Source organism: Colletotrichum godetiae, assembly GCF_030913485.1.
Source record: "Colletotrichum godetiae strain CBS 193.32 chromosome Unknown BDP55scaffold_20, whole genome shotgun sequence".
Classification (NCBI taxonomy): Eukaryota; Fungi; Ascomycota; class Sordariomycetes; order Glomerellales; family Glomerellaceae; genus Colletotrichum; species Colletotrichum godetiae.
In genome coordinates this window covers 361985-388278 of record NW_026851268.1, presented here as the reverse complement: position 1 = coordinate 388278, position 26294 = coordinate 361985, and the positions used below count along the sequence as shown (strand labels likewise).

At 54.4% G+C, this 26294-nt stretch overlaps 6 protein-coding genes across 6 annotated transcripts; 3 read left to right on the top strand and 3 right to left on the bottom strand.

Annotated features, from left to right (window-relative positions):
- Positions 1–415: 415 nt before the first annotated feature.
- On the bottom strand, positions 416–1938 carry BDP55DRAFT_663569 (mitochondrial carrier domain-containing protein). The gene is made up of 6 exons (XM_060574900.1): positions 1795–1938; positions 1707–1729; positions 1629–1639; positions 1539–1568; positions 1397–1480; positions 416–1337 (listed from the first exon to the last, which is right to left on the bottom strand). The coding sequence occupies exons 1-6, from the start codon at positions 1838–1840 to the stop codon at positions 629–631; spliced, it is 903 nt and encodes a 300-aa protein (XP_060429729.1). The 5' UTR covers positions 1841–1938; the 3' UTR covers positions 416–628.
- Positions 1939–3738: 1800 nt separating this feature from the next.
- BDP55DRAFT_610171 (BTB/POZ domain-containing protein) lies at positions 3739–9330 on the top strand. The gene has a single exon (XM_060571166.1). It carries the CDS (start codon positions 4186–4188, stop codon positions 9040–9042), a length of 4857 nt encoding a protein of 1618 aa, XP_060429728.1. The 5' UTR covers positions 3739–4185; the 3' UTR covers positions 9043–9330.
- A 1722-nt stretch (positions 9331–11052) lies between these two features.
- Positions 11053–12098, bottom strand: BDP55DRAFT_663559 (uncharacterized protein). Its single transcript, XM_060574899.1, has one exon. The coding sequence runs from the start codon at positions 11660–11662 to the stop codon at positions 11384–11386; it is 279 nt and encodes a 92-aa protein (XP_060429727.1). The 5' UTR covers positions 11663–12098; the 3' UTR covers positions 11053–11383.
- A 1852-nt stretch (positions 12099–13950) lies between these two features.
- On the top strand, positions 13951–16879 carry BDP55DRAFT_728553 (autophagy-related protein 13-domain-containing protein; the record flags this gene model as incomplete). Its single annotated transcript, XM_060579448.1, has 3 exons — positions 13951–14175; positions 14238–14339; positions 14411–16879. 3 exons carry the CDS (start codon positions 13951–13953, stop codon positions 16877–16879), a joined length of 2796 nt encoding a protein of 931 aa, XP_060429726.1.
- Positions 16880–19342: 2463 nt separating this feature from the next.
- On the top strand, positions 19343–22034 carry BDP55DRAFT_663553 (uncharacterized protein). Its single transcript, XM_060574898.1, has 4 exons — positions 19343–20239; positions 20296–20368; positions 20424–20684; positions 20743–22034. Exons 1-4 carry the CDS (start codon positions 19427–19429, stop codon positions 21540–21542), a joined length of 1947 nt encoding a protein of 648 aa, XP_060429725.1. The 5' UTR covers positions 19343–19426; the 3' UTR covers positions 21543–22034.
- Positions 22035–26071, bottom strand: BDP55DRAFT_663550 (SNF2 family domain-containing protein). The gene is made up of 3 exons (XM_060574897.1): positions 25930–26071; positions 22748–25820; positions 22035–22679 (listed from the first exon to the last, which is right to left on the bottom strand). Exons 2-3 carry the CDS (start codon positions 25676–25678, stop codon positions 22290–22292), a joined length of 3321 nt encoding a protein of 1106 aa, XP_060429724.1. The 5' UTR covers positions 25679–25820; positions 25930–26071; the 3' UTR covers positions 22035–22289.
- Positions 26072–26294: the final 223 nt, after the last annotated feature.

Sequence of the window (26294 nt, the reverse complement as noted above, 5' to 3'; positions counted from 1 at the left end):
TAGCCGGTGTGTGAAGTATGAGGCCAAAAGTTGATTTGTCGAAAGAGTGAGCGCCGAAAAGACTGTTGAAGATCCGTTGCTGAAAAGATGCGTTTGGGCAAATGAGTCCAAAGTCGATGGTGTCTGTGTGCGTGTGTGTGTGGAGGAAGAAGCGAGCTCATGCGTACGCGGTAACTAGAACCGTATAAATAGGAGTAATGTAGAAAAGGAAGGAAGCCTCTGTGGAGGCAGGCAGTCGTCGCTTCTTGAACGATAAGAAGAAACTGCGGGTTTGTTTGAGGTAACTGTGCTGAGGGTAAGCTGTATATTGGGTCAGAATGTGAAGAGAGACGGTTGAATCTAGGGCGAGGTTCGGTCTTCGAACACACAGAATTCGTGGCAACTAATGCTGTTGCTAATAAAGGCAAGTAGTAGGTATCCGATCACAAGTCGATGTCACCATGGCAAGCAATATAGCTTGAGCCATAATAAGGGAAAGTCAATCTCAAAGTCTTGAAAATGATTGCATTGCTGAGCGCCAGAATCCAAAAAGCCCCGGTGTTGGTATCTGCCTGTACAAGATGTACAATTCCGGTGTTCTCTCTCTCCTTCTCTAGTATTTCTATTCTTTCCCATTCTAGGTGCGGATTTAAGCGTTGGTCTTGAGGGTGCGGAAGAAATCCATGACGCCGGTGAAGACGACAAGGAGGATACCACCTCCGGGGCCGAGACGGAGCACCTTGGGCAGGAAACCCTTGTACAGCGCGCCGAAACCCTCCTCCTTGGCGACTGTTGCAACGGCGGGCCAAGCCCAGTTGTACTTGGGGGTCTGTCCGGGGACCTTGGGGCTGTTCTGGATGCGGGACTTGACGACGTCCATGGGGGTGTTGAGGATGGTACCGACGGTACCACCAACGGCACCGGAGATCAGGTCGTTGGTGACCTGGCCGGCCTTGTTCTCGGCCTTGGGGAGGAGCTCGCGGACCTGGAAAATGCAGCCAAAGTAACCAGCGTTCCAGACAATGTGGCGCCACATGGTGCTCTCGAGGCCGTTGTACATGGCCAGGACACCCTCGGCGGCAACAGTCTTGCGGATGACATCGAGCATGCCAGTGTACTTGCCGGCAGAGGCCTTGTCCTGGAGTCTAATTTTGACGAGCTCGAAGGGGACGACGACGAAGGCCTCGGTGGCACCGGCGCTGGCTCCGGTCAAGATGGAGAGGGACTGGTTCATCTTGGCCGCACCGAACAGGTTGCGGTAAATCTTTCCCCACTCGTCGTTGGCGGCGAACTTGGTAGCACGCTTAGGAGCCTCCATGAGGATGGGAGCGGTGATTCCGCGGTAGAGCGTTGAGAAACTGCGGTTTGTAAGTATGGCGGATACACTTGCGGTTTCTGAAGGAGTGGTTTCGCATACCCCTCGTTGCGGACAATCTTGCGGAAGCAGTCAACCATGCCATTGTAGTGGTCGGCACCTACACCCTTGCCGGTTTGGAGTTGCCTGGATGTTCGTGTCAGTCGGGGTGTGCGTGAGCGGCTGGCTATCAAGCAGAGCTTACACTCGTGTCTTGACGACGTCCAAAGGGTACCTGTTGTGCGGGTTAGCAGAATGGCCACGTGAGCTTGTCGCAAGAGGATTCTAGACTTACATGACCAGAATCTAGAGGAACAGAAGGCGTAAGCATATCTCATCGTTCCATTACCATGTGGCATCGTTGTGTACTGACCTCCGAGACACCGGCAATGGCGCCTGAATGTAGTGGTCAGTATTTCGGGTCCGATATCGCGGCGATGGGGGGATTTTGGGCAACGAACCTGCGGCGAACTGGTACTGGAAAGGAAGGGGCTTGTCGGTCGACATCTTGGCGGTAGACAGCTGAAAAGACGGTGGTCAGCTACCAGAAGAGGGCAATGGCGCGTGCAATTGGGAACTCACCGAGGAGCAAGATCAATCGGGCGGGATGAGGTGCGTAGGTGGGAGAGTTTGAAGAAGCGCTGGGAGACTGGAGTGAATTGGATGGAGCGGAAAATCGAACGAGGTACGGAGTCTTAGCTTTAGCGGGAACTGGGCTCTTATCGCCAGGACCCCGGGCGGAGGTCCCTTATCGGCCTCTCTTTTTTGTGTGCGACTCGCACTGAAGCAGCAAGTTTCCAAGTTACCGAGCGGCGCCGGACTCCACCGGGGACGGGCTGTTGCAGGCTTGCAGCGTTTTTGCTCATCGTCCCTGACACTTGCGAGGCTCATGATTGGTGCGCTCTCCTGGGAGCAGCGGGATTACGTATTGGCATCTCGCTTTGGTAGCATGGTGGCACTGTGGCAGCGTGGGCAGGTGGCTTTTTGGGACGTTCCAGGGACCTGGGGGGGATCTTTCTTTACCCCAGGGCCCGGGCCACCTCATACCGCGTAGCTTGTAGTCTGTAGCCTGTAGGTACTCATTTTGGGCAGTTCCATCATCTGTGCCGAGATGAATCTGTGACTGCGACTGCGATGCGACTGTGAGACACATTTCATGTGCCGTCTATTGCCGAGATTCGGGCGACAATTCCGACTCAAATGCGACGATCCTCACATCTGTTTCTTCAATGTTCACTACCATATCTTTCGCTACCTAGTAGGCATCATAAGCTTGAGACTGACATTGAAGATCATCATTGATCATGGACCCCAGAGTCAATCATGTCACCAAGTTGCCTGCCCACATTACCCAGCTCATAGTAGAAATTCCCATTTTGAGGGCCAGACCCGAATGAGGCAAGTCAAGACGACGAGAATTGGTGCTTTCACTGAATGACATATTCAAAACTGGAGAGTTGTCTACATCACCGGCGTAGGTTGCCAACAGTTGAGAGAAAGCTCAGCCTGCCTTACCTAGGTGCCCCGGGATCTTACTTTGTGTCTTCGGTACCGGTACACCCGATGGAAATAGTCCACAGTCGGCGATATGCAAGCCCGCCGAATGAAGCATTGGCAAGCGGCACATCGTGTGGCAGCCCGAATGCGATCCCGGCGCTTCGAGGGACAGCAGCGAAGCCGCAGGCGGGGTGCAGCAGCTGGCGGGGGGTAGCTCCCCACCTCACCTAATAACGGTCTTAGATAAGCACACAACGTGTATCTGTAAAACGGGAGTAGCAACTGTTTCGTTTCCACGACTGCTGTGAACTGGGGCAAGTGTCCACAGACTTGTTTCAACCCTTTGCTCGAGTGAAGGCTGATTAAATTAATCATTGATTCTGACTGAAGAAGCATATGAGCATAACGAAAAAAAGCCGACCTTGCTTGAGATATATGCATACTATGCATGTGGGAAATGCCAATTCACGTCAGATCACGAATAGATGAGATGACAGAGAGTGACATACCTTAAACCCAGGTTGGCCCTATAGGTGTTGAGAATCGTAACCGCCTCATTCTGGATCTCCAACTACGACTTGGAATAACCAAGTATGGGTAGGAAAGTAGTGTATTCACCTTGCCATCCTCGTCACTTCTTACGGACTTCATGTTCAAACAGATTTCTTGTGACTCGCTCGGCGTACCAGGACCAGCATGTCTCGCACCTGTAAAGACCGCTAGCAAACCCCACCTGGAGCGACAAACTGGAAGCTTGTCTGGCCTGCAACCAGAGCACAAGCTCCCAGCTACGAGTCCGATTGGCTGTGCGTTATGTCACCCACGCTGCATGCCCCCCGTGGAGCCGGGAATTCGCGGCGCGGCGGGCTCTGACGCGCACAACTGGCGACTGCCCTGCCCTGAGGTGAATACCTTCAATTTCCATCGCCAAACCCCCACCCCGACTCACCTCTCTTCGCCAGCAACGACTCTCCTGCAACCTTCGTCCTCATCTCATCTTCCGTCCAAACCGACCCTTTCAGCCATCGAACACGAAGCTCGCACACCCGCGACACCGTCCATCACACCAGATACTATCGCCACCCTCGACTACTACTGCTTCATCGTATCTAAGAGTCACAAGCTTAACGACCAAGTGGCAACTTCGATAAACCCCTCTCTCTCAACTTTAGGGCTTCGTAACCTCGCAACATCCCCCGCGCATCCTCTGGTCGTCCTCGAACCGTATCGATTCAATACCCACGATTCCGCTCTTCTCGCGCTCGGAATCGCACCTTTAAACAAGCCGTGATCCTAGAGACTCACAGCGAGGTGCTATCCAAGTGCTGGAAGGGTTCCTTGCTCACCATCTGCCCATGAGTCACCTACTGTGGAAATTTTACTGGGAAAACGATGTCGACAGGTTTCGGCGTCTACTGGTCCCGGCCGGCCACACGGCGCAAACCGTCACAAGGAGCCCGGGCATAGGTGCTGGACCCCTTGGGGGCAGTCCCGGACAATACGGAACCTCTCCCCGGAACGTTAAACAACGCAAATCCTCCGCCGTCGGTTTCGGTACAACTGGATCAAAGAATGCCAATAACGCTCTCGGAAGGGCCGAGATTAACAGTCGCGACCACGCTGGTCTCACGGTACTACTCCGCGCTGCTTCCTCGACAGACTCGGCCGCTATCCTTTTCGTCCAGGCCCTGCTCGACCACCCCTCGATCGATCTATATGTGCAAGACCCCGAAAGTGGCTGGAACGCTCTTCACCGAGCGCTCTACTGTGGAAATATCGCCATTGCACGTCTGCTGCTTGAACGAGAGCGCAAGATCCTCACGGAACAGACCCTCGGAATCTCGGTTGCCAAGGTTGGGCAGTTGATCAAGACAAAAGACCGCGAGGGCAACAGCCCTTTCGATCTCTATAACTCAACCATTGCTGTGCGAACCCTAGGAGACTCTGGGAACCCCGACGACTCCGATGTGGACTCGGATACAGACAGCAGCTCGGATGGAGGCCAGGCGTTGATGCGATCGGTTGCTGCGCTTGACGGCGGTGCGGAAGGCGAGGAAATCTTCGTTTTCGGAAGCAACCGCAACATCTCACTTGGTGTGGGCGACGAAGACGATCGGCAGTATCCCGAGAGGATCAACCTGAAGCGGCCGGATCAACTAGTTCGCAGATTCTTCCAAGAGTATCTGGAGAAGACCAAATCTGGACCCCAAGGCGCCAATCTTCCGGATGAAGATATGGACTTGGAGGAGATTCCGGCTCTCATTCGTAACCGACCTCTCCGGATTCACGATGCTGTCCTGTCAAAGTTGCATACGGCCATCTTGACAACTGACCCTGTTTCAAACTTGTACATTTGCGGTGTTGGTCGAGGCGGGCGACTTGGGCTGGGCGACGAAAATACCCAATACCGCTTCGTGCCGGTGCAAGGTGGACTCGCTGACAAGAAGGTGGTGCAAGTTGCACTCGGCCAGAACCATACCCTAGCAGTCACCGACGCTGGTGAGCTATGGACCTGGGGCTCCAACAGCAATTCCCAGCTGGGATACAGCTTATCACCGCCTGCCAGACAAGACGAGGAACCGATGAGCACCACCCCACGACAAGTGTTTGGGACACTCAAGAAAGAGGTTATCCTGGGCATAGCAGCATCAGCCGTGCATTCAGTCGCTCACACCTCTTCGTCACTGTTCTGCTGGGGCAAGAACCTCGGCCAGCTGGCACTCATGGATGCGGATTCGAGATCCTTGGAAGTCCAACAAACTCCCCGAAAAGTCGCGGCTTCGCTCTTCTCTTCGCCCATCGCCGCAGTCTCCGCTATTGACAAAGCGACCACCGTCTTGCTGGCCGACAGCACCGTCTGTGTCTTCACGAGCTACGGATACAATTTTGTCAAGTTTCCTTCCCCTGACGTCTTCGTAAATCATCAATTCACCACGTCCATGTCGACAAGGTACAGTGCAGCACGGAACCAGGTCAGCCGTATCACATCTGGTGGAGAGACGATTGCGGCTGTCACTACAAGAGGCGACCTTTTCACTATGGCACTGATTCAAAAACCGGATGCGACTACGGCGGCCACCTCCACCACAAATCCAGCCAAGATCAAGGGTGCCGTCACGACCCCGCAATGCGTATGGAATGCTCGGAAGGATGGCGTCAAATCTGCCAGTGTTGGTGAACACGGCGCTGTGATCATCTGCACAGAGTCTGGGGCTGTTTGGCGTCGTATCAAGCGCGCCAAAGCAAAGGATGCTGCCACCCCGGGATCAGCAGACATCAAGAGGAAGGACTTCAAGTTCCAGCGTGTACCGAGTGTCACCAATGCCGTTGCTGTCCGAAGCTCCACGTTTGGTGCATTCGCGGCAATCCGCAAGGACTGTGATGTTATGAAGGAACAGATCAGCATCAACGAGCAGTCGCTTTGGGAGGACTTTGCCTCCCTCTTCGCACTACGAGACTTCCAGGCATCGACACCTGGTGCGGGCGATAAAGACACGATTGGTTTCTGGAAGGCCGAAGATCTGAAGTATCGGATAGGAGAGCTACCGTACGAGTTTCTCAAGTCCGTGGATCTGGAACGCGACTTACAACAATTTCTCCTGATGTATCCGAATTCGGATGTTGACATGGAGCTCAGCACCTCCACATGTCCTGATGTCAAGATTCCGGTGCACTCATGGATTTTGACGGCTCGAAGTTCTGTTCTGCGAAGTCTACTTAGCGACTACCGCAACGGTGGCCTAGGAGAGATCCCACAAGTGTTGAGCCTAGAAGAGGAAGACGGAAGGACGATCATCACCCTCGATTCGGTCGACTTGCTTTCTTTGGTAAATTTGGCCGTCTACCTCTATGATGACACCGTTGTTCCGGCATGGAATCATACCCGTCAAGCACCCGCTTTAGCCCACAGGTACCGCCAGGTTCGGCTCGAGCTCATGAAGCTTGCGACGAAGCTTGACATGGTGAAGTTAGAATCGGCTGTACGTCTGCAGACGACTGTGGAAAAGTCACTGGACAAGGACTTTTCCAAAGCCATCCAGGACGTCAGGTACTTTGAAGACGCGGATGCTCTTGTTGAGCTCGACGGCGAAGAGGTACCAGTTCACAGCCAGCTGCTGCGCCAGCGATGCGAGTTCTTCGAAGGTCTGTTCCATGGGCGAGCCGGTGGTATGTGGCTCGCTGGACGTCGCGATGAACTAGATGAGGAAGAGCTTATTCGGGTGGACTTGAGTCACTGTGATCCTGAGGCATTCCAATATGTCCTGCGATACCTCTACGCAGACGTCGGAACGGAACTTTTCAACCAGACCACATCAGCCAATATTGACGACTTCTCTGATCTAGTAATGGGCGTCATGAGTATTGCAAATGAGCTTATGCTGGACCGGCTGTCCCAGATCTGCCAATTCATCATTGCACGTTTCGCCAATACTCGAAACATTGCTCTGCTACTGAATGAGATCAGCGCATGCGCCGTCACAGAGTTCAAAGACGCTGGGCTAGAGTACGTCTGTCTGCAAATGGAGGCTGTGCTGGAAAACCACTTCTTGGATGATTTGGAGGAAGATCTTCTGGAAGAGCTGGATAATATTGTCCGAGAAAACCAGCTAGCTCGCTATCCTTTCGCTAGAAGTGGACGGGCCGAGCTGCTCTTATTTGAGAAAGACCCCGATCTAGCTCTCGATATCGACGAGGAACGCCGTCGAAGAGTCCGGGAGATGGCTTTCCGTACCACGCAACGAGACGACGAGAAGAAGATTTCATCATCCTTCAAGACTAAATTCGGTAGTCTTGAAGACTTGTCCGGCGTAACGTCTCCCAGCGTCGACAAATCTCGGCGGAAATCCAAGACTGGTCGCAACGAGCCTTTCAGTCCCAGCCTCAGACCCAAGGAATCCCATGCCGATCTGATGTTCAACATGGACGACGAGGGACCTTCCGCTCTAGGTAGCCCTACAATGTCACCCACGCATAGGGCTGCCGAGGCCAGGAGCCAATCTGAAATGGACCGGATACCCTCGCTATCTAGTCCCTGGAAAGACACCAAGGTTCAGGCAGGCTCACCGCAATACCCAGTACAGAGCCCCCCAACGGGTACATCCGCTCAATTCGGCATGAGTCCCTCACCTACAGACTCCCGCGGACCCAGTGCCCAGAGATCAGGCAGCCCATGGGCAGCAGCGGCATTCCCAACCCAGAAGATGGACCTGCGCCGAGTTTTGACAGAGACGCCAACAAAGTCTGCCTTGTCCGCCGGCATCGCTGCGCAAAAGACCAAAGAAGCGTCGCCCAAGCCAGCGCAGCCCAAGGTATCCCAGAAGGAACGGAAGAAGCAACAAATGGCCCAAGCCGCTGCTCAGGCGGCTCTCGAAGCCGAGGTCCTACAACCTAAGGCGGCCTGGGACAAGGAGGCAGCTGGCAATAAACCTGCTCCCTGGAAGCCTGTCGCGAGTGGACCCAAGACGTCGTTGAAAGATACCCTAGCCAAGGACTCGGCCAAACCTGTGTCACCACTGGCAGATAACCCGAACTCGAAGGAATTACTCTCAGTCGAGGGCTCCGCAAGATCTTCGCCGCGGAGGGCAGCGTCACCAGACACGCGCTTCCCAGGCCAATCTCGCGTTAACAACTCCTCCTCTGCGATGGCAGGCGCCTCCTCGACAAGTCAACCCACGTCAAAGCCGCTGGTCCCGCACTCCAAGTCCTACATCACGCCCGCGAACAAGGCCGAGCCCATTTTGGGATTGAGCATGGCAGACATCATTGGCCAGCAGAAGCGGGAGCAGGAGATCGTCAAGGAGGCTGTGGCGAAGAGGTCGATGCAGGAGATCCAGCAGGAGCAAGAGTTCCAGGAGTGGTGGGACCAGGAGACGCGGCGAGTGCAGGAGGAAGAGGCGAGGCGCGAGACAAAGGATAAGGCGGCGAGGGAAGGCAGGGCGCAGAAGGACGGCGGTGGTGGCGGCGGCGGCAGCAGCGGCAGCAGCAAACGGGGACGACGGGGCCGGGGTGTCGCGAAGGGGAAAGCAGCCGGTGGCGCTTCTCTGGGCCAAGAACACGGCACTGCGGCCGCTGCGGGCAATGTTGATGCCGGAGGAGTACATCCGTCGGCCAAGGCGCCCGGCGGACCGGCGAATAACTCCCGAGGACGGGGTCATCGGGGACGGGGGAGAGGTGGAAAAGCATCGACATCCGCAGCGGCATCTGCAATGTGATTCTTTGGGTTTCTTGTTTGATAAGTGATTTCTAGGGCGTTTCAAAGGAGTTACGAAGCCCGAACAAACCTCGAGGCAAAGCACGCGGTCAGGCATGGTTCTACGTTTTGGGAAGCACGGGAATTGGCCCTTTTCTTTTGATTTACACGGCATTGGAGGACACAACATCACATACACACCTTGTGGCTCCAAATTGCTTTTCTGCTTGGTCCCATAGACGAATTGAGAAGACAGATTCAGAGAGAGAGAGAGAGAGAGAGAGAGAGAGAGAGAGAGAGAGAGAGAGAGAAAAGAGACTTCTTCACTCCCAACATGCTGCATCACCTCCACCGCCACCGGTTCCCAAGAGATGCTTGCACGATTCAGTTTTTTTATGACCGTTGGGCGCTAAAGAATGGCGTGTAATGGACTTGTTTCTTTTGGATCTTTCTCGTTGAGTCGGTTGGTCGGTAACACTAATACCATGTGACCGGCGGGGTGGAGAGAGAGAAACGTTGCCAAGAACGGTGTACTCTGGACTTCAAGCCCCCGCCCTCGGCGATTTTACCACGATGCAGTGTGTTCCCTTGATCAAAACGACCAGCAGTGCTCTCCTCAGGTATACAGTCTCACAGAGTGTATCTGTACGCAAGTGTAAAAAAGTGGAAGGACGAGTACTAACTGTTGGAGAGAATGGGTCCGATCTGCAGACGCCGGTTCGGATGCAGCGTGCCACTACGCCAGAACCAAAAGTCATCATGAGTTGCGTTGGTGCGTGATGCGTGGGCGGTGCGCGGTTGACTTGCCTTACGTTGGACGGGGTGCGGGGGAAGGAGGAGGAGGAGGCGGTGGGGCCCGGGCCGGAGCATGGTGTTATCGTTATCTTCGGATCACGAGTCGGGGTAGGCACTGATAATGGCAATGGCAACCAACCTGAAGCACCTCACTATAAGGTGATGGTGGTGATGCTGATAAGGGGGCTGGCTTACTAGGCTGGCTGATGGATGTGCAGGTTGCTAGTTCATTGGCGATCGGTACGATGACTCGTTTGCCCGGGGAGAGGTTGCTTGCTGCTTGGCCGCTTCGATTTGAGGATTGCCGCACATGCCGCCAGGGGGTGGCATCACGACAAAAGTGACAGGCAACAAGGCGGCAAGGCCAGATGGAGTAGGTCGTTCGGGGTTTGCCTTGACAACGCTTTGCCTACCTTGGTATCTTGACGAGAGATCGATTTCTCGGACGGTTGCCATTTATAGGACCTGCTGGAGGCTGGATCCGGCGCATTACAAAGTTGCCGCCCGTGGACTCTAGAGAGACGACGATAAGAGAGGCGGGTACTTTGCCGTGTCTGTCAGTCTGTTGCAAAACAGGATTGGGGGTTCCCAAAGAAAAGAAATGAAGACGAGCTGGGCGCTACGGTGACGGGAGAAGGATTCCCGGGATCAACCGAGGACCGGGCGAGTTGAGTGCCTAGTATTAGTGTCGATTACCGGCGTACAAGTCTGCGTGCCTTGGACCTTGCCATCTATCCACCTTTTCGAGGTTGTCTTTGCCCGTCGTGGACTTGGACGAGGGAAGCGTTGGCGTACCTTGTTGATCTGGACGTTCACTTGATGGACACAAGGGGGGTCGGTTGGGCTCTCAGCCGCAGAGGCGCACCGGGGGCAGGAGGGTGGTTGCTAACAGACTAAGAGTGCCTTGACAATAGTAGACAAGACAAGGGACGTGGCGAGGCGATGAATCGAGGGTTGATTATTGTGCTTGGATGGCCTGGCCTGGATGCCAGCTGTCAGCGGGCACCTGTATGTACTTGGATCCAAACCCAATTCTTGCCGCATTGCAGGGGCTTACATAAAGTCTGCGATACTGGTACAAAGTCAACGCATCAACAAACAAACACTGCTGCGGCCGAGAGAACCTACCCTGACCTGAAGCAAGGCAGAGCAGACACGAGCGAGACTAGCCACAGAAAGTCAACGAGACACAAATCGGCAGAGGCGAGGGAAGAGTGGAAGTGACTTACCTAGCAGAGCCGCCCGGCACCCCTTACCTATTACCCCGTCATTTCTCCCCCAGAACCCAGCGGTCATGCATGGGGTGGAGTTGAGGCCATTCTAAGGTCCGGGCTTGGTACGGAGTATGGTCGCGGTGGTGCCTATTCCCTATCCAGGACTTTTCTGCATATTGGAGGCGGTAACCTCAAGCAGTCTTACCGCGTCCAGGACTCAAGAGTCAAGATGTGAGAGCCAATCCCGGTGGATTTGATTGCCTGGCCACTCCATATCGGGGCAAGTGTCTGTATGACTGTGAGTTGCAGTCCCGGGCGCCCCATACATGATACATGCAACTGGCGAAGGCTTGCTCAAGCGGGCGAGTGGCAGCCTAGCCGAGAAGAAGAAGTTGAGCCTCGAAGTTGAGGTTGGGGTTGACCATTAACCGTTGGAGATTGAGATGGAGTTGGAATTGGAGTCAGAGATGGAGTCATGTCGATTCGAGGACAATGATGATGACTCTGACTCGGATGGCAATCCGTGTCATCCATTCTCCTCTTTCTTTTTCGTTTTCCTTTCTTCTTTTCTGTAGGTATTCCCTTTGTTGACATTTCTCGATAGAATGATAGCCTCAGGTCAAATGGGTCCATCAATTTAGTCCCAGGGATTCAATTCAAAGACTCTCGGTGATTAAATGAGAGGCATGCATGCAGAAAGCATTCATTTCAGGAGAGAAAAGTGGAAGAATGGGAGTCTTCACCCCACGGCCACTGTCACACGATGGAAAGGACGGTGCGATGCATCTTGACGAACGGTCCAACTTCCCTGTGTAACTGGTCCAACGGAGAGGGAAGGCACGGTACCTTGACATCAGGGTGCTTGAATGTCACTATGTACCTGTGATCGTGCCTGAGGAAATAGACACTCACAACGCTCATCATCAGTCAATGGAAGGAGATGCAGGAAGCTTGCAGCAACCAGCAGCAGCTACTCAGCAAGTCACGATAATGCCAATACTCACAACGTCAACGCCAACAGCAACCTCAAACCCCAGCTCTGTTCCGTCCCATCTCATCCTATTCAAGTCAACCTAACGGAACCATGCATGCACAGGTGTGGTGTCTTGGTCCACCGCCCATCACAGATGTAGCCCCATCGACCGCATCTAGTGTACGCTCCCCCTGCTGCTGCTGCTCCATGCCCTGCCCCATACTCATGCCCCTAGGTACTACGTACCCTACTCCGTACAGGTCACTGGCCTACCGGTACCCCCATGCTGCGGCTACTGGCTGATGCTCCTGGCACGGATACTTCCACTGTCCAGGTTGTTAGCAGCATGCCGGGGCGGATGCCCTGCCGCTGCAGGACCCAGACCAGCCGGTGCCAGCTCCTCTCCTCCCCCTACCTCTACCTCCCCAGGTTACCACAGTCAATACCTTACCTTACCTGGCCCTGTCACTCTTCTCTCATCTCTCTCTCTTTCTCTCTTCCGCTGTGAGTGAGTCCATCTCCCTATCGCTGTGAGTCTCTCCAAGTCACTAAGCAGCACTCCTCGCTGTACCTGTACTTTCCGTGTGTGCTTATCCACACACTCAGACAACCAAGTACAACGAGAGATCCATGTCATCGGCCTCCTCAGCTCCCTTCCCATCTCTCTTCCTCTCCAAATCTACTTCCTCTAACACTCCGTATTACCTACCGGTATCTCTCGCCCTCCCTCACTTTGTGTCTCTCTTCCTACCCGGCAACTACTCGGACAACAATCCCTTTGTCTTTGCCTACTCTACCTATACTTCCTCTTGTCCTCTTTGCATCATCGCCTCTGGTCCTTGCGCCTTATCGCCCTTGGCCCCCATTTCGACGCTAAATCTCCGTCCCTTCTCTACTCACCATAACCTTTCCCCCATCATCAATATTCTACACTTTCTCTCGGTCTCTTCGAGTCAGCATATCCCGTCTGATCTTTAACTGCGGTGCCTGTTCCTCCTTCTGTGCCGTCCTCAGCCCCCCCTTGCCTCTCTTCGCTACGAACGTATCGACAAGTATACACCGCCTTACTTGCTTGCCCGAAATACACTCCATTCTGCTGGCCCACCCAGGTGACTCGATGACGGAAGGGTACTTGTCGACGATCACGAGGCTCAACAACCATTGAGCGGATGACACCAGCGCCGATAACCTCCGACTCGACGACCACAGCACCGCAACTCCGCACATCGCCGTCCACCCTTCTTTAATTTCCTCTCTGTCTTCTTGGAAATCTGGAAACCACACCAGCCGCGCATTTTGGAGCGGCTCGTCTGCGTTGTTGTTGGAGGACGTGCTTAGGAGGTCCCTTTCCCTGCTTGGCGAAAGCTTCCCCTCTGTCACCACTACTTCTCGTTTCGACATCCATACTCCTATACCGCACCCAGCCGAGAGCCATGGTCCAAGGTAGCGCTTAGCTTGTACATTTCGCCCTCGACCTCATTCTACGGTTCTGCAGTCATCCAGCTCTGCTCGCCAAAACCCTAGGCCAGTTTGTGCGATACCGCTTCTCATCATTCGCCGCCCGTCTCCACGTTGACTTTGTCGCCTTGCCCGCCGTTGCCTGCGTCGTTACGCGCCTTTCCCAAAGGGTGCCGCCACAACTGCTCTCCCTCTCCGCCCTACGAGCTCTCCTCCGACCGGCCGATTTCTCCCTCGCTGTGCGCTCAAAGACTGAGGGTGTCGAGGTGTTGCACTTGCTATCACAGTTGCCATGAAGGATGGATGAGCAGGTTCGCTACCGCCCCAACTTCGATATCGCGAATACTTTCCCCCGCGCGGCCTAGAACTTCCTCTACGAAATCGCAATAGACAGATCATCACTGCTTTCCCGAAGCTTAGCCTACCCAGGCGGCTCTTCAGATCAATCTTGTCCTAGACTTGCCCTTGGCGCCGCAATCCGCCAGACGAGATGCATCAACAAGCTCGACCCGCCCCACGGGTCTCCTCCCCCGCTTCTACGCCCCAGACGAATCCCACAAGAACGAACAACCCGAGAGAAGGAATGTTTGGCACACGGGAAAGAGCTGGTTCGGGAGCGTCTGGTCGCGACTCTGTTGCAGCATCGCCCACCATCGAGACCCCGCCAGGCGCCGTTTCGGCAGATGCCGTCAAAAAGTTGGATCAGATAATTCAGGTGTGTACGAAACAGAGGTCAAAAGGTGCCACAGCGAAGCTCGGCTACTAACGTGAGCGCAGAACTTCCACACCAAGGCTGCATCACTGGTATTGCAATCGCGGTTGAACCTTAAGCCCATATATGCAGCTCGTGGCTCTGGGAACAAGAAACTGAATAAATGGGTAAGTGCTGGCTCGCCTGTGATATCTAGTTTCGCTCGCACAGCTAGGTACTGACGCCTGTGCCCCCTCAGTTTCAAATCGAGACGGAAGAATTCGACGATTTCAAAGAGGAGCTTCGTATTTGGCGTAACTGCGGTAGCTACGAAAACAAACCCATGCCCCTCATTATCGAAACCTATCTCGATACATCACGTTTAACCCCTAGCCAGAGCCTGGTTATTGTGGACGAAAATGGTAAGAGATGGGACGTGATGGAAGCTCTCAATTCATCCGATTCGAGCGACGATGGCCGCTCTCTGCCCACAAAGAGGAATACGGAGGTGATACTAGAAAGATGGCGTATCGAGCTTAAGACATTTCCCACAACCGACCCAGACGATTTTGGCCCAATACTGCCAACCATTTACAAAAAGAGCATCGTCTTCTTTCGGTCGCTCTTCGTTGCAACTAGGATTCTTCCTGCTTGGAAGTTCTCTCAAGCATCTGCAACAAAAGGTGTCCATCCTTCATTGGAACTCCGTTGTCGTGTCCGAACCGGCGAACTAGACACCGGCGGCATTGACCGGCTTAGGCATCCGTTGTACGATGGCCGCCCGGATGTCGTAACCGACTACGTATTTGGCGACTTGGAGGTACCCGTTGGTCGATTCTATGCCTCTGTCACTTACAGGAATGAGTGTAACTTCAGAGTGGACGATTCAGAAGCGCTGTTGAGCTCGCGGTTCATGGGCGTTGATGAGAACTTCTTCAAGCCATCACTGCCTCAGCGAACATCAAGCACCCGACGAAACGACCCCGAGGTGGGTTCTCTTCCGTCTCATAGAAGAAGCCGGACCCTTGCAGATATGCACCAGACTTACGGCAGTCTCTCAACCTTTCACGGCGAGGGAGCCTTGGGCACCAGTCCTATATCAGCTCTCAAGGCTGTGAAGCCCCCGGGATCTGATACGAGCTCTCCACCTGGATCTGCTCCCACAGGCAACGAGTTGAACCCTCCAAACTCATTACCCGTTACTGGTCTCGCAACGAGGCCTTCTATGAAAGGTTTCAGTAGCAGTGGCCGACGTCCGTCCGTCTCATTCCAGCCATTCAAAGCTGGGTCGCTGTCTGGATCCCCAGTCCCTCGAACACTGGATTCCGAATCTCCCGCTTCTCCCATCTCACGCGCGGCGGCACTCAATGCCCTTACACAACCTCGCAATCGAACATCGCTGACAGCAGGAATGCCTGCCACTCTCCGAGGTGGCCCTCCACCGGCCGAAACAGCCGTAGTAGGCTCGCCTCGGCCATCATCGACAAGTCGGTATAGCAGCAGCTTTACTCATCGCAAAGGACGCTTATCATTCGGCGGCGCTAGCAAAGCCGGCGATGACGAGCAAGGCAGCAGCGGTCGACAAAGCTTGTCCTCGTCAGTGGCACAGCCAGGTTCCGGTCTCCTAGCAGAGGCTGGTGCCGGCGGCAGCTCTGGATCACTTCAAACGGATGACGACCAGATCTCGGAATTTTTGAAGGCACTTGACAATAAAAAGACGCTCAAGAGCTTCGAATCAGGCAAGAAGGGCGAAGGCGCGACGAATCGAACAGTCGCGCAGCTTTCGAAATTTCATCTCATGAAGGAGTCGAACCAGGCGCTCACGGACTCGATGACTTCGTCAATACAAATGCAGCGCTCCTCGAGCTCATCCAGTCGACAGCTGTCCAATGTGCCAAGCATGGCTGCGCCAGCATCGGTATCCGTCTCTTCTTCGCCTGGAAAGCCTCTCTCTCCTCACACCCCTCATACGCCTGCTGTACCTTCACGATTGAGCGAGAACTCAATCATCAACTACAACACAAGCCAGCCTCGGAGCGACCGCACCAATCCCAGTGCGGAGAACACGCAGATGCCTAGAGAGGACACCATCACCCAGGATGGGACCACTGCCATTGACATACCCATCTCTCCCAGAATCGGGACTCACCCTCGACGGTCTAGCTCAGTGGCACAGCAGAACCGCGCAATGGCCGATGATGAGGACGGGGACTTGGCTTTCGCTGCCAATCGCAGCATCAGTTTGGGTGCAGAGGATCGCGAGCCTCCCACGCTCAGCATGTTGTTGGGAAGGCAGACAGAAGCCGAGTCTGCATCTCGCCGAGCAGGGGCTTCGCTGCAGCCGACACCAGATATCCCATCATCAGGGTCGGCAGAGATGATGAGGCAGGGTTCATCGGAAGGATCCAAACCTCCGGGTGGATTGATGGCAGTCGCGCCCTCCAGTTCGCCATTTGGCAGGCGCCGATACGCTGGCATGCCATCCACGGGTGGACGAGGCCAGACGCCTCCTCAGTCCTCCAGAGGCAGCTTTACGGGATCCATTGGACGGTACGGACGCGGTGAAAATGACTTGATGGACGAGGAGCCACTCCTTTTCGATATGTCAGAAATGGACGCCCAGTCGCGGAGAAGTCTGGAAGAGGGACGGGGTGGTGGTAACATTGGATCTGGATCTGGCAGTCGAGCCGATTTTGAACCTCGCGGTATCAGTCGGAGGGGGTGGTGAGCATGGCGCTCGCAGTGATGACGAAGGACGGCTTTCACAAGCACATTTGCTAAAGATGATCAGGAAGCGCATCGGACCCAATCTCTTTTACTGGGTCTACTTGGGCTGGATGATACGAGCGCTTTTTTTCTTCTTTTTTTCCCCCATATGCCTACAAGGCTCAGGAGGACCTGAGGGCAGGTCCGGCAGAAAGGTATCATCGAAACGGTTGTTTTTCTACTCCCCTCTTCTCCCGTTTTCTACATATATATCAATGGGTAGGAGAGAGGGGGATTCATGGCGTTGGATGGAATCGGAAGGGTCAAGACACTTCTCCGTGCCGGCAGAGACGGCGGGGAGCACCTTGGGGAACCAAGGACAGAGTACAGATACGATAGAGAATGCACAAAGACTGGCATGCATACCTATACATAATCCTGAGTCCTGAACACCAGGTATCCCCGATGCATGAGGTTAAGCTTAGAGATTGAAGAAGCATAAAGAAGATCCAGGGTTGTCAGACGTCTTGATGTGGCTTGACGTCGTTGCTGGTCCCGTTGGTTGGACTCATGAGTTAGTTCCGGGTTGTGTTCCCCGCAGGCCGTGATGATGTGGCGCACGCAATACTGACGTTGTGTTGTAAAATAGGGATTTTGTTTACAACTCTCATCCTGTTTTTCTTCCTTCTTGCTAATTTTTTTGGCACATTAATGCCTCTTGTGACGAAAGATTACGATCACCGAATGGCATCGTGATCTGTGTCAAGGTTTCGTGGTGAGAAATGGGACGTAAGGGGAGCGACTGTAAGTGAATATCTACAAACATCTGACATGGGTACATAGAATAAGAAGAGATTTGTAGCTATTTTAGGCGGCGGGTTGAAGATGCTTCATTGTAGACTAAAAAAGGGACCAAAGTAAAATAAACGTAAGAAGCCGTGGTGGAGCAAAGCGAGGACGATGACCCGACTCAGGACCAAGAAGGCAGGTCGCAGGACTTTTCGGTTCAAAGACGGAATCAGGATCCGTAGAGTTAATTTGAATCCAAGAAGTCATCGTCGCCAATTGGGCAGCGAAACAGAAGAGCGAAGCCTGCAAGGCAACAAAGGAACCAGAGGCCCACGCGGTTGGTTACGCATGCTTTTGGCCGTCTCTTCTCCACACGTGTGGCGGTGCAGCAATATTACAGTGTAAATGGGGACTGTTTGCTGCTGGACCGCGGGTCACTTGTGTGTGGCAGAGGAGCAAGTCCGCGTAAGTCGTGGGCGAAACGAGCTCAGCCCCCCTGTTGGATTTCTCTTAGTTAATTAGGTCGCGATGACGACGGGGGTCGTCTCTTTTTCGGGCTCTCCAAGGCGTACTTTGGTGGTGGCACCGCATCATAACTTACCTTTCCTCACACCGAGGCATGTCACTCTCTGGCTGTAGTTGTATAGAATAGGTACATGGAGCATCATCCCCCCCCCCGCACATTAAGAAAGCTGAAGAAGGGAAGCTCAGTGCTCACACCTGGCGGGGGCTCGTGGTGGACGGGACTAGTAGTCCGGACCCTGTGACAGCCCATGGACGGCGGCATGGCCATCTCCCAGCTCAGGTGTCCAGGCGTGCCAGGTTCTCCCCAAAGGTACCCGACCTCACCTTGCCTGCCTGAATACCTTGCGTTGCCATCAGGTTCCATACCTTAGCGACGGATGCAAGCTGCCGACACCTAGATATTACCTTATTACTTGCCTTACATTAGCTGCTTACTTTACTTCACACCAGAGCTGCAGAGGTAAAGGACAACGACTGCAAGATTCTGCCGGGTGTTGCCTCAGCACTTACGTACCCGTCACTGATTACCTCAACCTTGGCGACCTTATCCATCACCTTCCTTTCCCTCGGGTTCACGCTTCGCCTCAGCACGCACACTTCCGCGCGACATACCCACCTCACCGAGACGACCCGCCCCAGACACCTACCCAACGACCCAGCCAACATTCGAGCGCCTTTCACTCTGCCGTACACGAATACTCTCATATCGAACATTGCAATCCATCGCATTGCATTCGTGCAGCCCGACGACAACTGGAACCTCGCCTGACGTAGGCCAACGCTCTGCCCGCTCTAGGCACCTTCTTGCCACAAGCGCAACCCCCAATATATCCAAATCACTCGAAACAAGACAGCTTCTTGATCCCGCCCGTCACCACACAGCATCCGCAGCGGCTCACAGCTTCTAACCAACATGTTTCGAGCTGCCGCAGCTGGTCCCTTTGACGAGGGCGTCGGTACGTGTGCAGCCTTGGGAAATCAAACGAGTATCACTCGCCCAACGTCGCTAACCTATCCATCTTGCGTCATCTAGCCAAGGCCACCGACGAAAACCTGACTTCCGAAGACTGGGGAGCTATCATCGAGGTCTGCGACCGCGTAGGCAGCGATGCAAATGGCCCCAAAGAGGTCGTAGAGGCAATGATCAAGCGTCTCGCCCACCGCAATGCCAATGTCCAGCTCTACACCCTCGAGGTGAGTTAACCTTCTCCTCCCCTGCCCATTGCTGCCGAACCCTTCCTGGTATACTGAATTTATGGCTGACTTTACCCCTCTTTCTGCGCAACAGCTTGCGAATGCCCTCAGCCAGAACTGTGGCAAGAATATGCACCGCGAGCTCTCAAGCCGAGCCTTCACTGACGCCATGTTGAAACTTGCAAACGACCGTAATACCCACACCCAAGTCAAGGCCAAGATCCTCGAGCGCATGAAGGAGTGGTCCGACATGTTCAGCAAGGATCCCGATCTCGGCATCATGTACGACGCATACTTTCGCCTCAAGCAGAACAACCCGACTTTGCAGGCCCCCTCGGCGCCCCAGAAGACTGGCTTAACCGACCTTGATCGTCAGAAGGAGGACGACGAGCTTCAGATGGCCTTGAAGTTGTCGCTGCAAGAGGAGGAAAAGAAAAAGGCGCCTGCCGAGTCGAGCGCCGGTCCGTCCTCCTCCGCCGCCGCCACCGGATCCTCGACACAGGCGGCTGCACAGCCCCAAGTTCACTCTACACCCGTACCTGCTGGCACGACGGCTGCCACGGTGTCAAGGGTGCGAGCATTATACGACTTCGTTCCTTCCGAGCCGGGTGAACTCGAGTTCAAGAAGGGCGATGTTATTGCAGTCCTCGAGTCGGTTTACAAGGATTGGTGGCGGGGCTCGCTCAAGGGGAAGACAGGAATCTTCCCCCTCAACTACGTCGAGAAGCTCACAGATCCGACTCCCGATGAGCTGGCGCGTGAGGCGCAGATGGAGGCCGAGGTGTTTGCAGAGATCAAGAATGTCGAGAAGCTGCTCACGCTTTTGAGCACGTCCAACACGGCGCCGAGAGAAGAGGATAACGAGGAGATATCGGTAAGTCTTACGGGCGTCACCTCAACCCGACTCGGTACTAACAAGTCGTCGCACAGAAGCTCTACCACCAAACGCTGGCCATCAGGCCGAAGCTGATTAAGCTTATTGAGAAGTACTCCCAGAAAAAGGGTCAGAGATACCCCACTCACTTGTCTATGCTGCTTATACTGACCAAGATGTGTAGATGACTTTACACAGCTGAATGAGAAGTTCATCAAGGCTCGCCGCGACTACGAGTCTCTCTTGGAATCGTCCATGTCGCATCCTCCTCAGCCTAGTTACCACCAGTATGCCATGAGACCCGGTCCCGGCGGGTACCCAAGCGGACCAGGGGCGGGCTATCCTCCCCAGGGTCCTCCCCAGGGTCATCCTCAGGGCCCTCCTCAAGGCCCTCCCCAGCAACAGCAGCAGCAGGAGCAGAGATACTATACTCCAGCACCCCAAGGTGAACTACCTTGATTGCCTTCTTCCAAGCGCACCAAGTTTAACTAGTTTGTACATAGAACAACCACAATACCCTCAGTCTACGCCCTCGCCGAACTTCCAGCGTCCGGCACAGGCAACGCCTGCTCCTTTCTACGTAGCCGGTGCAGAGGTTCCTTCAGCACCGCCTCACAACCAACCGCAACAGTATCCCCCGCGTGACCAACGTATTCCATCCACGGGCAAGGCACAGGTGCCGCCGATCAACACCTCGTCACCGCCGCCGGCCAACACGTATTCCGCATACTCTGTGCCTCCTAACCAAGGAAGGCCACAGAGCACCTACGGCCCCCAGGAGCTGGCAACCTCTGTCTACGACTCGCCCATTGCTACCCACAACCCGAGCTCTGCTGCAACATACACATCCTCCGTATATTCCCAAGATGACTACAATAACGGTAGCCCCGTCGTAGGTAACTCGACCGTTCCAGCACCTTCGTCATTCCAACCATCGGCACCACCAGCCGGAGAGCCCTCACAACCGCCTCAACAACCGCCGCAACAGCACCACCAGCCACAATACCAGAGCTATCAACCACCTGGAGCTCAGAGGCAGGATAATTACGTCAGTGCCCCTACTCAGGCACCACCGCCTGTACCGACTGGAGCGGCCCCGCCTATCCCTGGTGCCGGCCGATCTGAAGTGATGACACCGCCGCCCCTACAGCCTGGTGGCGCAGCCTACGATGCTAGAAACAGTCTTCCGAGCCAGGGACCATCACAGCCGCAGTACAGAGCGTATGTTCCGCCCGGCGGCGGTGCCGATGGGCCAAGCGCACCGCCCGCTGCGGATTACTATCGACAGAGTGGCGTGTACTAGACGCGGGGACGAGGCAGTAGCGACCTTGACATCAAGGGAAAGGCGGTCAGTTTGGTCGTAGGTTATCCTATTGGGCGGAGTATATTCGATATTTTAATGACTTTCATTCATTGTGTCTGGGAGGGTATCTTGTGCATTGTCGGCCGCTCTCTCGGGGCCATGCAAAGTTGTCTAGTAGTCAATCGTGTTGGTTGAATTCAGGAAGACGAAGGCCAGCTTTTTTGGGGAGTTGCGAAGCCCATACAGAGAGGAACATCATACCCGGCATGGCGGGCAGTTTGTCGATTGCGAGGAGACGTACCACCGTAGTCAAGGTAGAAAGCAAGGGAAATGGGATGGAGAGGGTAAATAATACTCGAAATCTGTACACTATCATGTCTCGTCATTGGTGTATTCCTTGTTCCCATTGTGAGCTCGCTGTTGCGAGCAATGTGTGGCAAAGTAGATGAAGGACAGGCAGAAAAAGGAGCTCATTTGCACCTGTACTTGATCCAAACGTATATTCCAAGTTCAGTGTTTATTTTCCATCGTCGTATCATGAGAATACAGAAAGAATCCTGTCAACTCCAATGGTCCTATGCTCTAAGGGTGAAAGCCGCCATCTCTGTATGTTGCACAACTCCTAGAAACGCACACACTGCCTCCTTCCCTCATAATAAGCCAACGTTTTCCGCCCTACCTATTCCACGGTACGCCCAAATCTGCACGAAAAAAAAAAGCAACATTCAGCTCTTTTTTCTTTTTCTTTCACCACCGCCTCCCAAACATCTCATGCTCAGGCTTCTTGGCCTTCTTCTTCCCCGCCGCCACCAAGCTGCCAGATTCAGGCGACCCGTGCCTACTCGTTCTCGCCGATGTGGTTTGGGATACGGAGGACGGATCGGGGAAAGCATCACCAAGACTGGGCGGCGCAGCAGAGGCGTCACGCCGGAACAGGTCCATAATCTCCTTGAACCCGAGCTTGAAGGCGTCCTTCTTCATGCCGCCCTCGATGGCCGTCTCGGCGAGGAGACGCTTCTTGTCTTGCAGCGCGAGGATGCGCTCCTCGACCGTGTTCTCCACGGTGAGCTTGTAGACGATCACGTCGACTGTTTGGGTGAGGCGGTGGACTCTGTCGATGGCTTGTTCCTCGACGAACTAGAAAAGGAAATCAGTATGGCGGTCAAATCTTGTTAGGGGGTTTAGGGCACGGAGGCGAAACTTACGGGATTCCAGAAAGGCTCTAGAATGATGACACGAGTCGCCGCAGTCAAGTTGAGACCCAAGCTACCGCACTTCAAACTACAGAGCAGGATGCGCGTATTCTTGTCGTTACGGAGACGGTCCAGACTAGCCTCGCGCTCGTCGTTCTTCATGCTGCCGTCGTACCGGGTGAACTTGAGCCCGTCCTTGCGGAAAAAGGGCTCGACGAGGTCCATCATGGACGTGAATTGCGAAAAGACGATGAACTTGTGCTTGCGGGCCTCCTTGTGGAGGATCTGCATCATCTCGCGGATCTTGGCCGAGGCCAGGACCTTGGATGCCTTGCCCGCAGGGTCGTAGTCGTTGTCCTTGTCGGAATGGAGCTCCGATACGTCTACGCCCGTGTCTTCTTCCGAATCAGTCTCCGAGTCCGACACACGCGACTGCGAGGAACGGAGTTTCTCCTCCTTGACTTGCGATGCTATCGCTCCTATTGAGAGGAGGCTGTCATCGGAGACGTCACTCTGGTCGCTGTCCCGATCGTTCTTCTCTTTGTCATCCTTGACGACAAAACTGTCGAGCTCGCTGTCGTCGTCTTCGTCTTCGGAATCGTGCTTGGAGTCATCCTTGCCAATCCATTCGCCACCTCCCTCGGCATTCTCATCTTCTTCGCCGCCAGCCTTGCCCATCCGCAGTTGACCCTGCTGATCCCCGGGTACGAGCCAGCTACCGTCCGCCTCCTCGTCATCACTATCAACGACGACGTTCCTGTTTCTGGGTCTCCTGGCCTTGGGCTTATACGGGCTTTCTTCTTCATCATGCCCTCCCAAAGATTTCCGCACCACTTTCTTCACACTGCTCTTCTGCTTCTTCTGTTTCTTTGACTTTGGCGTCTCGTGCTCGTTGAAATACGCCAGGTCTTCGCGACACTCCTGGCAGGTGTCCTTGCCGTTACTGGCCTCGTCCCGCGACAACTCACGACCGCAGACGTCACATTTCCTTGAAGCTATGCCCATTCCGCCAAACATTTCAGCAAGAGAGTCGATGTCTCCACGCGCGGTCTTTGGGGCGGCATCGGACAACGCCTCCCTGTCCTTTTCAAGCTTGCCTTCAAGCAGCTTTGGGTGGTTGCAAGCTTGTCTGAGCCGCAGAAGCAGAACCAATGCGTTAGCATAGTTGATCTTTCCCTGAAGCATTTGCTCGATGCTCTTGTCGGCTCGGGCTTCCAGTCGCGTGTAGAAGCGACGCTCTGCTGGGGAGAATTTCGTAGCAACTGTGACGACCTTGCGCTCGGTGACCTTGAAGCCAGTAGTAGACTTCTCGCCTTCTTTGGTTGGCTTGCCGCCAGGGTTGAGGGCACCGTCTTTCTTGAGAATTTCCTTCGTGCGCCGCTTCATAAAGCATCGCAGAAGACTGTGAAGCCGACCAATTGCCACATGGCCCTGACCATTCTTGAGAGGCTTCTCAATCTGCTCTTTCCATTCCTTGAGGTTATCGTACGGCTTGATGCGGAGGAACTTGATGAGGGACTGTAGCTCTTCCAAGTTATTCTGCATCGGGGTTCCTGAAAGGCACCATCGGTACTCTGAACGCAGGGCGTAGCAGGCTTTCGTGGACTTGGCGTTACGGTTCTTGATAGTATGTGCTTCATCGAGCACGACTCGCCACCAGTGGAGGCCAAAGGCGCCTGCTTTAACACCCTTCTCATCTTCGGAGGAGTGGCCCCATTCGGAAACCAAAACTTGGTAGGTTGTGACCACGACGTCGTACAATGCGAGGTCCTTGAATTTCTTGGTGCGTTGAGGTCCGTGATGAACACAGACCTTGAGCCCATGCGACTTGGCCACCTTCTCTTTGATCTCGGCCTCCCACTGCCTGATCAAGGCCAAAGGCGCAACCACGAGCGTTGTCTTCTCGATGTCGTCGAAATGCTTCTTCCAGCCCTTGTCGTCCTTATTGGGCTTTTGGTTGCCGAGTATCAGGGAAATGGTCTGAAGAGTCTTGCCAAGACCCATGTCGTCCGCCAGAATACCGCCCTTAGGTACCTTGCCCTTCTTGACCGGACCGAGCTCGCGACCTCGCATCCACTCCACGCCTTCAACCTGGTGAGGCAGGAGCTTCACTTTGAGGCCCTCCACGGTACCATCATTCGTGGTTTCGCCTTCCTCCTTTTTTCCACCCTCATCCTCTGACTCCATTCCGCCCTCCAATAAAGCCTTCAGATCGGACGATGCCTTGGCGGGGTCTGTCCAGAACTCGTTTTCTCCAAACATTGTGGTAGGTCGAAAGGTCGAGGGATTGGCGTCGGGGCCAATGGAGCTATACAATGTGGGCGGCTCAGGTTTCCTATCTTGGTAAAGAGGAACTGATGGAACCGCCATCTGCTGAGGTCGGTGATGCTCCGGGCGCGACCTTCTCTCATTGAAAATGCCTGTTGCCTTCTGCTTAAGAGAGGACAGAATCTTGGTAGGATGGCCAAAAACAGGCTGTGAGGACGAAGGATGGAAAGGGTCATGACGCTTGACATCCGAAAAGAATGACTCCAACGCATCGGAGTGCAGTAAGGAGTTCTCGTGTTGGGAGCTTGGTTCGCTCTCCTTCGGAGCTGGTCGATGTGGTGGTTTGAAGTCGTTGCGGGATATTTCGACCAGATCAGGACTCGTTTGGCGGTAGGCTGGCGGGTTGCGCCTCGCAGACGAATTCGGGATCGCTGCAGGAGCTTTCGACTTTGGTGTTGTTGACAAACGCATGGATCCGACTTGGGCGGCAAGATCATCGGGGTCGAACGAATCCGAGTCCGAACTTTGAGCTCGTGAAAGCAAATGGGAGGCACCGCGCGATTCCTTGCTCGAGCTGCTCGTCTTAGGAAGCTCGTGGCTTGTTGATGATTGCGAATCCTCGATAGGATTGACCGGGCGCAAAGGGCCTCTGGCCGGGTTCCTTTGGTTGACCATGAGTGTATAGCGCAGCCGTGGGCTGTATTCGCGATTGTTGACGTAATGCAGTCTTTGTTGGCAATGAGATGAAGAGAGATCGGAGGGTCTCTCAGAAGTAATCGTGTTTCTAGGCTGGAGGGAGAAGTCGGCGCCTGGTTTTCTGTAGTTTCAACGTGGAGGTGTCAGTCGGGTTGGACTCTTGGAGGGGTAATTCCAGAGGGAAAAACAGAAAAGAAGGGGGGAGAAAAACAAGCGAATGTGGGCTGTACCAACTTCATGGAAGTTTCATGAGGGGAGATCGATATAACGCCAGGACTTTGGGTAAACCCGGCGAGGATCGTCCTTTTTGTAGTAGAGTGGCTAATCGTGTCCAGGAAGCTCGCAATGTGTAAATAGATGCGATTGTTGGGGGAAATGCCTAATTGTGAATGGGATGTGAAAGCCGTTGGTACCACATACTTAGCAATGACATAACTCTCCCCAGCAACGGGCAGGCAACGACCGCGCCGCCACAACGCAAGTGTGGGACAGCTGCTAGGGGTCTCGTGCGACAGCGCACTCCCTACCTGATGGACAGTGCAGAACTCTAACCCGCACTCCAAGTCAATTTACTTCACCGAGGCTCACCGAGGCG